This window comes from Apaloderma vittatum, unplaced genomic scaffold (assembly GCF_000703405.1).
Source record: "Apaloderma vittatum isolate BGI_N311 unplaced genomic scaffold, ASM70340v1 scaffold9882, whole genome shotgun sequence".
In the NCBI taxonomy this organism is placed as follows: domain Eukaryota; kingdom Metazoa; phylum Chordata; class Aves; order Trogoniformes; family Trogonidae; genus Apaloderma; species Apaloderma vittatum.
Genome location: NW_009704150.1, coordinates 1 through 12,722, shown reverse-complemented (window position 1 = coordinate 12,722; position 12,722 = coordinate 1). Strand labels below are relative to the sequence as shown.

General features: G+C 42.6%; 1 protein-coding gene across 1 annotated transcript in view; it reads right to left on the bottom strand.

The window, feature by feature from the left end:
* Nucleotides 1-12,717, bottom strand: part of LOC104270530 (potassium/sodium hyperpolarization-activated cyclic nucleotide-gated channel 4-like) — a gene marked incomplete at its 5' end in the record, with an annotated part of 96,918 nt that extends 84,201 nt beyond the window's left edge. Inside the window, one exon of the mRNA XM_009864923.1 lies at nt 12,482-12,717. Within this exon, the coding sequence (XP_009863225.1) occupies nt 12,482-12,717 (236 nt within the window). The remainder of the gene's footprint in view (nt 1-12,481) is intronic.
* Between the last annotated feature and the right edge of the window lie 5 nt (nt 12,718-12,722).

The following is a 12,722-nucleotide window of genomic DNA, read 5'->3' as shown; positions in this document are numbered from 1 at the left end:
CCTCAAAATAACCTGAGCCACAAGGATGTGTACAGAAAGCAAGACCAGCTTATTTGTGGGCCAAGCTGAAGAAATGTGAATGACTAACGTCAAGGCATCTTGTTCTTGCTCTTTCACAGCTTGTCTCTGTACATCTTATCTAAGAAGACTGGAAAGAAATGCTGATGGCTTGCCATTACTGAGAAAATGTGTGTGTGATGATTACAGCAGAGGAAGTGTTTAAGAACAGCTCAGTCTTGTGAAAATAATACCCTCTAACAGCTGCCAAGTCCCAGAGGGGTTACACCTCCTGACTCCCCAAGTCAGACATGACTTCTGTGCACCAGTATCTCCAACAGCTATGCTCATGGATAGGTATTACCTTCCATCTCAACAGACAAGCCAACACCTCTGTCATTCCCTACTCGCCATGGGGTGCTCTGCCCTGCAAAGAGAGTTGTGCTTGTTGAGAAATTTTACTGCTTTTTCCAACCCTCCCCACCCTGCTTTTATATTTTGTCTGGAAAGACATCTGAGGCAGTGGTGGTCTGGGCATGGGAATCACCATCCTGACATACCAGAGAGCGTGATCTTTGTACAGATGTTTGACGTGCTCAGCTCTGGTTTACACTTCTCACATCCACATCGCTCTCAAAGCACTGTATTATTAGATGCACCCCCGATGTTATGTATTAATTTCCAAAGCAGACTCATTCACACACACATAACACATCCACCCACATGCAGTAATGCTTAGACAGACACAAAGCCATCCAGCAGCCAATTACTTGGGGTGGGAACAGCTTGCATTAGCTCATGATGAAGCTTGGCCTTAATTCTACTGAGCTAGAGAGGCTGTTCACTGCTCTCCCGACCGACTGCAGATTGCCGAGCAGGGCAGATGATGTCAAGGCAAATCTTTTTTTTGTCTGCAGTGCAGATTTTGCTGTGTGAATTTACTTGCAGTTGAGGCTTCTGGACCCCCTGTTCAAAAGCAGGAGCCCAAGGCCATCCCACACCTGCCACTATTAGCCTAAATTCCTGTTTTTGCTGCAAAAGAAGGACGTAACCAGTGGAGCTGCCCTTATTTGGAAGGTTTTGGCCCAACTTTTGATCAATACATGTAGACAACAAGAAGCCAGGGGAATTCACCCCATCTGGGTGATGGGCCAGGAGCAGATGACACAGAAGTGCCTGTGGTGCAAAGGCACAGCAGAGGAGGGAGAAATCTTTCGAACGATGTAACTGTACGTGAGGTTTTGCAAAACTGAGGACCAGAAGCTTTTCAAATCCAGTCAGAGTTGAGCCAACAGTCATTTGCCAAAGCCAGAGCTTGATTTAAGTATGTCTTCACCCCAGACATTTGTTACAATTCCCAACTGCAGAACAAGCCGTAGTTCCTGTCCTACCACAGCATACACAGCGTATCGCCTTAACCATGGCTGGCATGATCTGAAGCTCACTTGTGTTTGCACTAAAATCCAAGAGTCCCCAGAGATTGCCTGAAAGATTCAACAGTTGCTGAGCTTAGAGGATGTCTTCTAAAGCTGTCACATCACAGAAAAGGACCGACATCTTGCCAGCTCCTGTGCCAGGCCTTTTATTTGGGAGTGTTTACTTTATTCAAGCAATCACATGTTCCCAAAGAAAAGGGTAGCACACCTTGCAATACACGACTGGTGAGGACAGGATGGACATTTTCTTTTCAGAGCACCTCCAAACCCCATGCAGGGGCTGCACAATTCTCATTTATGGACACAAAAGGTAAAATTCACCTTGTCTCCCGCCCTGTGCAGGCTTTTCTTCTATTTTCTTCCAGCCTAGTTCTAAATGTGCCACACAGTATGGCACCATATATGAAACAGTACAGGCTTTGGAAACTATTTTCCTTATTAAAACAGAGGAATCAATTATTCAGAAATCACCTAATAGTACATGAGTCTACTAATTTTTGTGGTCCTAACAAAAGATGGGCGAGAGATGTAACCAAATCCACAGCAGTACATAGAAAAGGATAATCATGAAGAAACTACCATGAAGCTACCTTGTAGATATTAATCACACTTCCTGATATGTACTCTGGCACCTTCCATTAAGTTAAAATATTTTAGAGTTCTACAGCATCTTCCACAGCCCCTAGCAGCACCATCACCCCCTTTACAAAGTTGAAGAAATCAAGGCACAGAGTATTCTGATAAGGAAAGCTGACAGGGTCAAAAATAGATGCCTGACCTGCCTTCCAGTTTGTCCTTCTATCTGTTATACATTGTTTTCAATTCCAAGTGTATCTGCAGCTAGATGAGCAGGATAGAGTGATACAGATGGTTTGTTCAAAAAGAACAGACCACGATCTATAGGCTAGGATCAGTCCTTTCTCCTGCTCTCACCACAATTCACAGAAAACCAGGGATGGAAAAGAATATTCCTCTTATTATTACTAGAAGTATAATTCGTGCACAGCATTAGTGCTTTAAAGCAAAGGGAGAAAGATCAAGAATTTAATGAGTTTGCTACTTCTAAAAACACCGTATAGGTTCAGTCATCGTTATCTTTTCCGTTATCATTTTGACTGTTGGAAGAGCCAGCCGGAACCCTGGCACTGCCAGGAAGCGCCATCTTTGCACTGCTTTGCTCTGCCTAGTGCAACTTCTGCTTCTCTGCAAAGAGCCAAGACATGCCTACACTCGCTGAGCCCACACCCCTGTGCTCTGCACCATGCCAATAGCCTCGCCACAAGGCTGGACAGAGGCGAGAGAACACGCAGGGCTGGATAATTAGGGGCCTCCACTTCCTCCTGTCCCGCAGAGACATGCACAAATGACTCCTGCAGGTGAAACACTGCACTGGGTAAAAAAGATGTTAGTGCTGGGATGAGCTAGCACCTTGCCCTGAAATTACGTGTGAAGCAATGGCTGGGAGGAAGGGACTTATTAATATGGAGTCTCCGAGTCTTTGGAATGCAGCTGTTATCTCCCTCACAAGCTTCAGAGTGCTGATAACTTTGCGGGACATTTTCCCACACCCAGGAAAATTCAAATGCACTTCACTAGACTTTCCATCCCCTAAACATGCAGGAGATGGAACTAAGCATTAGAATGTAACAGTGCTGAGCAGCTCTGAGAGGGAAAAGTGAAGCCCGTCCAAGCTCCTTTGTACAGTCTCGCTGGAGCTGGTATAGGGATAAGGAGTTACTCAGTGTACAGTTACCAATTTCCCGGCAGTCACAAGAAGCCTGAGCACAGCTGTGAAAATAAAAAAAAAAAAAGGAGTTATAGCTCCTACACTAGAATCAGCTGGCAACCTGCAGTACCTCTCCTGCCTCTAAGCTCTTTAACAATAGATGCATAAACACAGACAACCCCTCCATCCAAAAAGGCAGAGATTTAAATCCTTAATTAGCATATTTGGACGAGTCACCACAAATGAGATTAGCTTTTGTGCACCACTGGAGAAGCAGTTGTGCCCCTATAATGTCCAAGTGGTAGGCCCTCAAGCTGACCTTGGAATTCCCCTTTGGATGCTCCTCTGCTCTCACTGGCACCGTCTTTCCTCCCTACATGCAGCATCTCTTCAGGAGTTAACAACCAGGTTTTACTACAGTCTGGTGCTAATACTAGGCATGAGGTGACCATATCTGATGTGAGCCACTGTGAATATACTGCATGGAATGAATAATTTCCATTTGTAAAGGGACTTCCCAGGTAGTGAAGCACTCAATGTGGAAAACGGGCAAAAAAGGGTCTCTAAAATAGCACCTTGTTAGCCCAGCACACATCTGCTCCCTTTTTTCTGTTTCTGGAGTCCTAACTGCTCTGTCTGCTAACAAAACCCTGGTTTTAGTGCTGTCAGCACTGCAGAGCTGCACAGAGCCAAGCTGCGTTCTCATGTGCCGTGTGCTTTACCAAAACAATTGCCCACTTAAGCAACGATACCTGATCACTTCTCACCGCTTGTCATACCTAAAGGAGCTTGAATTTGGAGACCCCAGGATGAACTTGCAGTGCCGCTTGGTCCAGAAACCTTGTCATGACTTGTAGACTGAAAAGCGACCGTTTTACAATGGTCTCAGTAAGAAATGCTCAGATAATGGGGGAATAAGCACTGCACTGCTGCTAGAGGAAGAAGTTATCTAAACACTTCAGAACAGAACTTTAATCAACCCTATTCCCCATAATAACTCTGACTCGCCTGCAACACAGAGAAAGTAAATCTCACGAAGTTATAGCTCACTGGACACCAAAAAGGTAATGATGTCACCAGCCGTGTGCTGCCTCATTTGAAAGATGGTTGTGGATATCATCACTGCATCAGCAGTCACGGGAATGCATGTGGGACACCGAGAACCAATCAAGGAGGAGAAGAGGACATAGGTCTCTCCACATGGAAATAAACCCACACTCCGTTACAAACCAGAGAAGGGATATAAATGCATTTGTCAGAGTTGGGTGATTTTCTTAATTCTTCCCTGTAGTCTCGAGTCCTGGAAATAGTCTCACCCCTCCATGCACAGGGACATTCAGTCACAGACTTTGTGGCATAAACACTTAGGCAGGGAAATCTTAAGCCTTCACTAGCCACCTCCCTACAGACTGGCCATTCCCTCACACTTATCAGTGGAAGTGGGGTTTTTTGAAGTTCTCAAAGACAGAAAAGGAGTTGGCACCTCTCTTTTTAAGTGACATTCATCTGTAGGTAAATTGATTTAATAGCTTGTTAGAGTGCCAATTAGAACCAACAATAACTCAATTGACCTATAACTGCCTTGGCACCAACACGGCTTTCAAAAACAAGAGAAAGGAAGAAATCTATGCTCTGCCAGAGATGAGAGCTTAGATAGCTGGTTTCAAGAGCAAACTGAGGGATTCATGGGCTCACTAATGAGATGCTCATAACACATCAGAAACAAAGACAAATTTCAATGGTTTCAAGCTAAAATGACACTACGTTATCTCCAGACAAAGATCACTCTTTTATCTGTATAATAAATGGATTTCAGTGCAGCAGCAGTGACTCTACAGCAGAAAACCTCAGTGCAAGAGAAAGCACTAGCATAGTTACCTAACCAGAATAATACTGTATTGAAAACTCAAATTTACTAGTGTATATTAGTACTGAAAGCCCTACACGGATTCTCTGTGTGCCTATCAAAAAATACCTTTAGAAAACACGTTTCTCCCTCAAATAAGACGTGTTTCACACTAATGCAGTGGAAATTGTACTGCTATACAAATTCATCATTTTAAAGGCTTAGCTCCAAGGACTGAGATATTTCAAATTTGAAGAATAAAAATTGGGTAGAGTTTGTCTAATCATTGCTGGGCTGGTAGTGTCCAAGGATGGAAACAGAGACAACGTAGAAGGGTTTTAAACTACTAGGCAAAATGTTCCCTTCTTAAATCAGGAAGGAAAGCAAGGGCTGAGAATGCCAAGATTGTCTGAGGAGTCAGAGGGACACTAGCAACTAAGAATACAGAGAAGGAGAGGAAACTAATTTGGAGAGACCTACTCAGAAAAAAAACTTGAAGGATAAGGTTGGAGACTGGCAACTGGACTGAGTAAAGTGCCAAGTGCAGCATGGAATATTGCATGGAACAAGTGCAACTGGAACACTGCAGGGATGGGAGGAAGGAGAGGCAGTACTAAAAACTAAGGTGAGATGGAAAACAATGATCGGATGTTAAGCTGCATATTGGGACTTGCTGGACAAGAAACCTGCCACAAGAAGCTGGACAAGGGAGATGGGAACTGGTGGGATAAGAAACACAAACCTGAAGCAAGTGATGGGGAAAACAACATGTTGGAGAGAGAGGGGCAGAAGGCGTCGTGCTTAGGTGCTGGGGAGAAAACAAGCAAAGAGTTTGTGATAAGCTAAGTTTCCCTTGGAAGCCTGGAGAGTAACCTAAGAATCTGGTGCATCATTCCCTTGCTGTAATGGCCATTGCTTAATTCAGAGCAGAGGGAAGTGCAGCATATCCTTGAAAAGATCCATACCTGCTAATGAATCCAGAGATATTATTAGGATGAGGATAGGGATTGATTTGGGTTTTAAAAACCTTAACAACTGTATAAAAAAACTGTATTAAAAATTAGACTGCAAAGTCAAAAGCTCAGGTTATGAAACAGCAGAATGGAGGTTAGCTGTATTTATGTACTATGTTACAGTCATCACACAATTCAAAACAGTTCTTCCCATAGAATTCGTGCTTTGTTCACGATGCGTGGAAGGGCTTGAGGCAGACCTGTGCAGCAAAGAGATTTTCTATAGGAGCTCATTTCTCGCACAGTCCGGAAGGTTTGCAAGAGAAGAGATAAGGAACTGCAGAATGAGATGTGATGGCTAGGGCAGATGAGCGCTGCCTTGGAGATTCCACCTCTGCCAAAAAGTTCCTGCAGAGGTGTTAGGCAAATCATTCAATTCAAGACTTTAATTAGAATAATATTGTTAGGTGATTATTACAGAGAACACTGCCATTGTTTACAGCTATCATTATTTTTTTTTGCTGTAACAATAGATAAACTAACAAACACCAGAGGCTTGGGAAGAGGGTGGGTGGGATCAGCATGGCTGTTTCTCAGTCTGGCTGCTCACCAAGCTAGTGTAAGAAACGTTCCAACTCAGAATGTCCCAATCCTCTTAAAGCATCCATTACTCTTAAAACAGGTAGTCATTATTTCTGTGCCCTTGTCTGCTGGGTCACAGAGATTTCCGATTCCTTACTAAGCACCCACAGAGGCAGAGCTCTGAATATAAGGTGTGCTGTGTAATGCTACATTGTACTCTGCAAAACAGGTCCTCCAATGGACTACACCAAGTTAATGAATGGTTTTGACCTTAAGCTCGGTAAGTCTCTGTCACCTCGCTATAAACTGAGTATGATAGTACCAGTTTCCTAGCCAAGGTGTCAGGAAGCTAAATCAACATTTATTTGTATTATAGTTGAATATTTTGTAAGAGCAGAAGAAAAAAAGAAAGACAGTCATGAAGAAATTAACTTTTTTTTTTCAGGATAGCATCTGAATAAAATAAAATAAACATGGTATGCTATCTTACAAGGAGACATGGAGAAAATGCTAAATAGTTTTTCACAAAGGAACCATCCCTGGGTGCACTGAATGAGGCATGGCCTTCTGTGGAAGAGATAATGCATGCATCTGTTGGCAGGGATTTGTATGAAGGGTCTGAATAATGTTTATGTAGAAAATCTTAATCATAGCACTTTCTTAAATCTCAATGTTTCCTTTAGTATTTATACTCTTTCAGCTCATTTTCTGCATGTGAACACACATGAAAATATGGTAACATCATATGATTATAGTCTTAAAACACATTACAGTGATACACCGAGGTGTTTCATTTACTGAGGCCTTCCCATTTTCAAACTCTGCCTTTTGCAGCATCTGAACATCACATACAAAAAACTCTATCCTCATACTGATTGTCTGTCTCATGACATGTGAACTAGGGCATGAAGCACGTGATGACTTGCCTATGGACATAGAGGAAGTATGGCTGCACTAGTCTGGTCCCCTCAGTTCATAGTCACAAATCCATATTTCTTCTCCTGCAGCCTGATTCACAGTCCACTGAAGACAAAAGAAATCCCATCCACGCTGTTCATGAGGATTTGGATTACACCTCATACTATTCCTGTGTGGATCCCTTCACTGTGCTCCAGCAAAACTGCCCTGGAAATTGTCGGAAAAAGTTATCTGCAGTAAAGACAGCAAGATCTGACTTCAGGAAAGCATCTTCCCTTCCTCAGCTAGCAGTGTCCCTGTACTTTTTTGAGGCAACTATCATGAGCATGAACAAGAAGATAGCCAAGCCTATGAGCTGCCTACCAATAAACCCGTGCCTGATGGGCATTTTGTGTTTGACAGGCACAGGTTCTACTACTACTAATGCAACTGCTTTCCTGACCTTTCCTTCTAAGCAGAGGTTTCACTGAAGCAGAATTTCAATTTGCTGTACATAAGGCTCACACAATGACTAGCTTTCATTTTACTTTGCTGCAAGCAGTGGGCAAGTCACAAGATCAGGGTTTGCCATTGTGGGCAGCTTCTGAATGTGGATAGGCATGAAGTGAGGCCAGCGCGAGCAGCAGCATTCTGGACAGCAGGTACAGAAAACAGCATCATTGTGTGAGAGCAGGGAGAGCAACACCCACCTAGAGTGAACTGACAAAGTCAGCGAGCAGTTCCGTATGCCTCACAAATGGTTTACCCTTCAAAAAAAACAGTGAAAAGCTGGCAAATGAAAACAGTCTCCACAGACAGAGCAGCACTCTGTGAGACACTCTGGAAGAGTGGAAAAGGTTAAACATGCATCTTTTCCATTTTTCCTCAGTCCCACTAGTGGTACTGGGTTCAGTATTTAGTACTCTAATTAGTAAATCCCACGGATGCCCCACGAGAAGGCAGTGTGAATGACACTGCTTAGAGGTCTGGAGCAGCATGAAGGGAAGCAGATGATTTTGTTCTTCAGGAATTTCTCTACATTATACTTCACACCTGAGCATCTATTTCTTTGGGTGCCACAGAAATCTGCCCAGGTTCCAAAGCAGTTAAGGGGCTCATACAGAGGAAACAAATGAAAAAAAGGGATGTTTGCAACTAAGTATTACAAGTAAGGGAGAACAGTGAAAAGAAAAATTCTGAAATCTGTTACCAAGTGGAATATTTTCCATTGTTTTCAAGGAGGCAGCAGCTTCTCTTTTCTGTGAAGAAGTTAATAGATTACTGGGCAGTGAAGAATGTGCAGTTCTATTTACATCCTCTGTTTAGACTATTTTAGTCCTTCAGATAGTGTATCTGTTCTCGGGACTTTCTAAAAGCAGCATGCTACACTTTTTTGCAAGCAATTCTTGATAGCAGCTACGACCAATATGCTTCAGTCAGTTACAAACCAGATAGATTACTGTTTGTCTAGAATATTTTTATTAAATCAATTGTACTGGATCAATGCTTCCTCTAAGCAATAAATTACAATTCTATCTACCCAGTGAAAAAGCTTTCAAAGTCACAGATAAATCTTGATCTAGGAAATACAGGTTGGCTCTGCACTGTTGTGCAATCAACCACAGATGCAAATAAACCCAAGCTGCTACCACATACATCTGTACCTCAGAAGAGGAGCTAGTAGTATTCTTACGTTCATTAGAAATTGCTAAGACACCTTTAAGTGCTTCTTGAACAAGCCCACTGCATTAGTCATGAGTACTCAGGGGCACTGAGTTTGTTTTTTATAAAGGTCATTTGGTGTCTTTTCCCCTCACAATGGACTAAAAGCAGAAATCAACAGAGCCTTAATCCATATTAATTTGCTTTACTCTTGGAGGGTCATAGATTTGCCACTGGAATTAATCATATTAGATGCTAAAATGATAATTTAATAAGACTGTGATGAAAGCCTCTGTTCTATTCTAAAACAGGAACTCCTCTCACGTAACACGAAGGAGAAGCAACTGCACGAAGTCAGAGGAATTACACCGATGTCATTTTGCAGCAGAATCAAGCTCCAGTAAATAGGGCTGGAGTGTTCCATTCAAAACTTAACATCTCAAGCTATACTGAGACAGAAGCCATGAGGTCTGGAGCTCTACCAAAATGCCTGCAGATGCACCTCACTCTCAGAGGTGAAACTGATTCCTCCAAAAAGACAGAAAACAAGATCTGGGTCTAAATATTTATTAACTCAAAGCTTGTACACCAAATGCTACTGCACAGCTTTGGTGACAGCAAAGTGCAGGATAATGAAGACTCATGCCTCTTAGAAGATCCTAAGGCTCCAGAATCTGCACCCATCTATAACAAGGAGCAATCACGCATTGCACTGCGAAATCTGCAAAGCAGAAAACAGAGTCCTTTGGGTCAAGGATACAAGTCTTGCAAATATTTTGATAGTATCTTCTCTTTGGTGCAATTCGCTGCATTTCAGAGGTCAAAAGATGTTATTCATATTCATGTGAGTTGTTTCCAAGACAGATGTTTCAGTAGCATTCAGAGAAGGAGGGAACACAAAACCCGAACAGAATCTAGGAAAGCTCCCACTCTTCTCTTTCAAGGCAGCCTTTGTTCATAGGTCATTTTTAATGGAAGCCCATGCATTTTCTCTAAGTGGCATTCATAGTCAGAGAGATAGGTTGCAAGTGACCTAGAAACAGGGGTGGACAAAGTTCCCCAGGAAATATACATACTGACCATACAGGAGTGCATCCAACTCCTCCTGGTCTCTTCAGATGTTTCTCTATACAGTCAGTGCCACTGCCTCATCTCATGCTGATACAGAATAGCAGGGAGAAAGCACATATTTGAGTGCTAGGCTCCTAGCATCAATTAAGAAGAAACAGAAAGCAGTGAGATATCAGCCTACCTGGAATCTGACACCAAGCAGAGACTGTCTTGCACTAGTGTACAGATATCCAACTCACCGCGCTTTCCCTGCACAAATGCAAAGCTACGTCAGGGGAGGATTTTATTATTAATACTAACGAGTCATACATGCATCCATATCTATCTGCATGCATACCAATATCTGAGCTTTAGATCATCTGGATTGGGAGAGTCAAAGCTTGCCTGCGTATTTTGTTCCCGTCATGTAAGGCTAGGAGCAGCCCTATAGCCAAGTACCTCAGAAATAAAAACTCAGTTCATAATTTACTGTTCTGCTTTAAGGAATAAGCACTGGTTCTTTAGGAATCTAAAAAATAAAATAAACTCTTAGGATCATCTCACCTTGGGCAAGATGGTTACCTCAGCTACTGCCACGATCCTTTTACTGAAGTTTGCCAGTCTGGTTCTATGCTGAAAACATAGTCATAAAGATGGAATAAATCATTCTAGAGATACATAAAAGATATCCAAGCCGAATGCTACTTTTACATAAATCCAAATACAGTCTAGAGATTAAATACAAAGTACCTTGAGGGTCTGACAGACAGAGAACACCTTGCTAAAATAACTCAAGAAAGCCCAGTAGTTAGTTTTTAACTCCAGCCTCATGGCAAATAATACAAAGACCTAGAGGGTGAAATTTGTTTTATTCTTTGTAAAGCTAATCACTCTCACATTTTGCTGTGTTTGTGAGTTATTACATGATCAGTCACAATTGGGAAGCAATTCTGTGCTCTTTCCCATCAGGATTCAAATAAGATTGTACTTGCAAGGACTATGTATCATCATTTAGCTACTGGAAACCCTCATATGCTCGGTCAGCTGTGCGCTTGGGACACTTGAATGCACTGAATTTAAATGACAGTGCAGTCTTCCAATTCATGCAGCCTTCTAATAACATTTGTTAATCCAAGCAAACATCAAGGAATCTGTTCAGTGCCAGTGCTGAATCAACTCAGCTTGTGGACTGCTTGCTGAACGTAGTGTCAAGAGGTTTCTGTCATTTCTGTCTTTGTACACCCAAACCCACCCTGGAACTCCTTCCTGCACTTATCTTCCTAACTATATTTTAAGGAATAATGCAAGGTTTCTTAAAGAGTCTAAGAATACAATAAAATCATGGAGTTTGATAGCTATGTATTTGAACAATATTCTTTTCCTGTGTGCTTTTAAATGTGAGATGTAAGCCAGCTGTAATTAAAGTTGAAGCAATAAACCTCAGCCACTGATTGCACTAAGTAATTAATTATTGATTGCAGTACTTTACATACATATTGCAGAGGACAATACACCTGTGCAGTAGAGAAATACCCAAAGAAAACCCCTCTGCTACACAGAAGCACACAAATTCTGGCTGTAGGGTTCCAAGTTAATTTCCTTATTAACCTTCATGGAAATGTTGCTATCTGAGTGAAAGAAAGCCATTACTTTCATAAAGACAAAGTTAACTATTCCCTGTCCAAATTAATTTTGCAAATAAGAGATGTAAAAGGGAAAAATCTTTCTCCGTTCGACTCTGACAGTGTTAAGGTCCTTCTTCACGAACACCGCTATCCCCTGCACATAGCAATTCCCAACAAGAGATGCTGCAGTATGAAGCGCTACAGAACAGCAACAGTAGCACCATCCTTCCCTAACTCTTGGGGAAGGAGGAAGGAGAGGACTTTGAGGTATGAAAATGGGAACTGAAGCATTAATCAGGCAGACCATAGCCCTGAATTGGAGATGCAGGCAGTAGTTAAGCAGCAGACACCACGTTTTTAGCTTAGAGTTGTGCATCAGGTGGCAACATTCTTCCCTATTTACGCTTAGCTTATGCAAAGACTTTCCTTCATAAAAAGCCAAAGGAAAAGGCATTTGTTGGTTTAAAAACACAATTTAAAATTAAGAGTAGTGTGAGGACACTAGAATTAATCTTAAATATAAATGAAACCCACAAATTGTTTAACTGGAGCAGATCTCGGCTGTGTTCTCCAGCTCCACTGACCAGGAAACCAGTAAGGAAAGTTATGTCAGGATGCGTGCCCTGTGTGGGAAGGTCTGAGCTGGACACAACAGGGGAATGGGCAGGCCAGCTAGTTCTGAGTGGGCCAGCAGGGGAGAATTGTACCTGAAATCGCTGTAGGGATGGATGATCCAGAACCCGGCAGACTTAACCCTTTCCTGCTCCCTCTCCACGGCCTTCTGGCTGCCAAACATCCTCAAGGAGAATTTGTTGACACCCGGCTGGAGCATGGCTCCGAACTGCCTCTGCATGAAACCGGCTTGGCCCAGCCTCTGCTCCTCATCTGGGGTGATCTGGTCGCACCCTCCACCCCCTTCCACTTTGATGGAGGTAGAGGAGCAAGCCC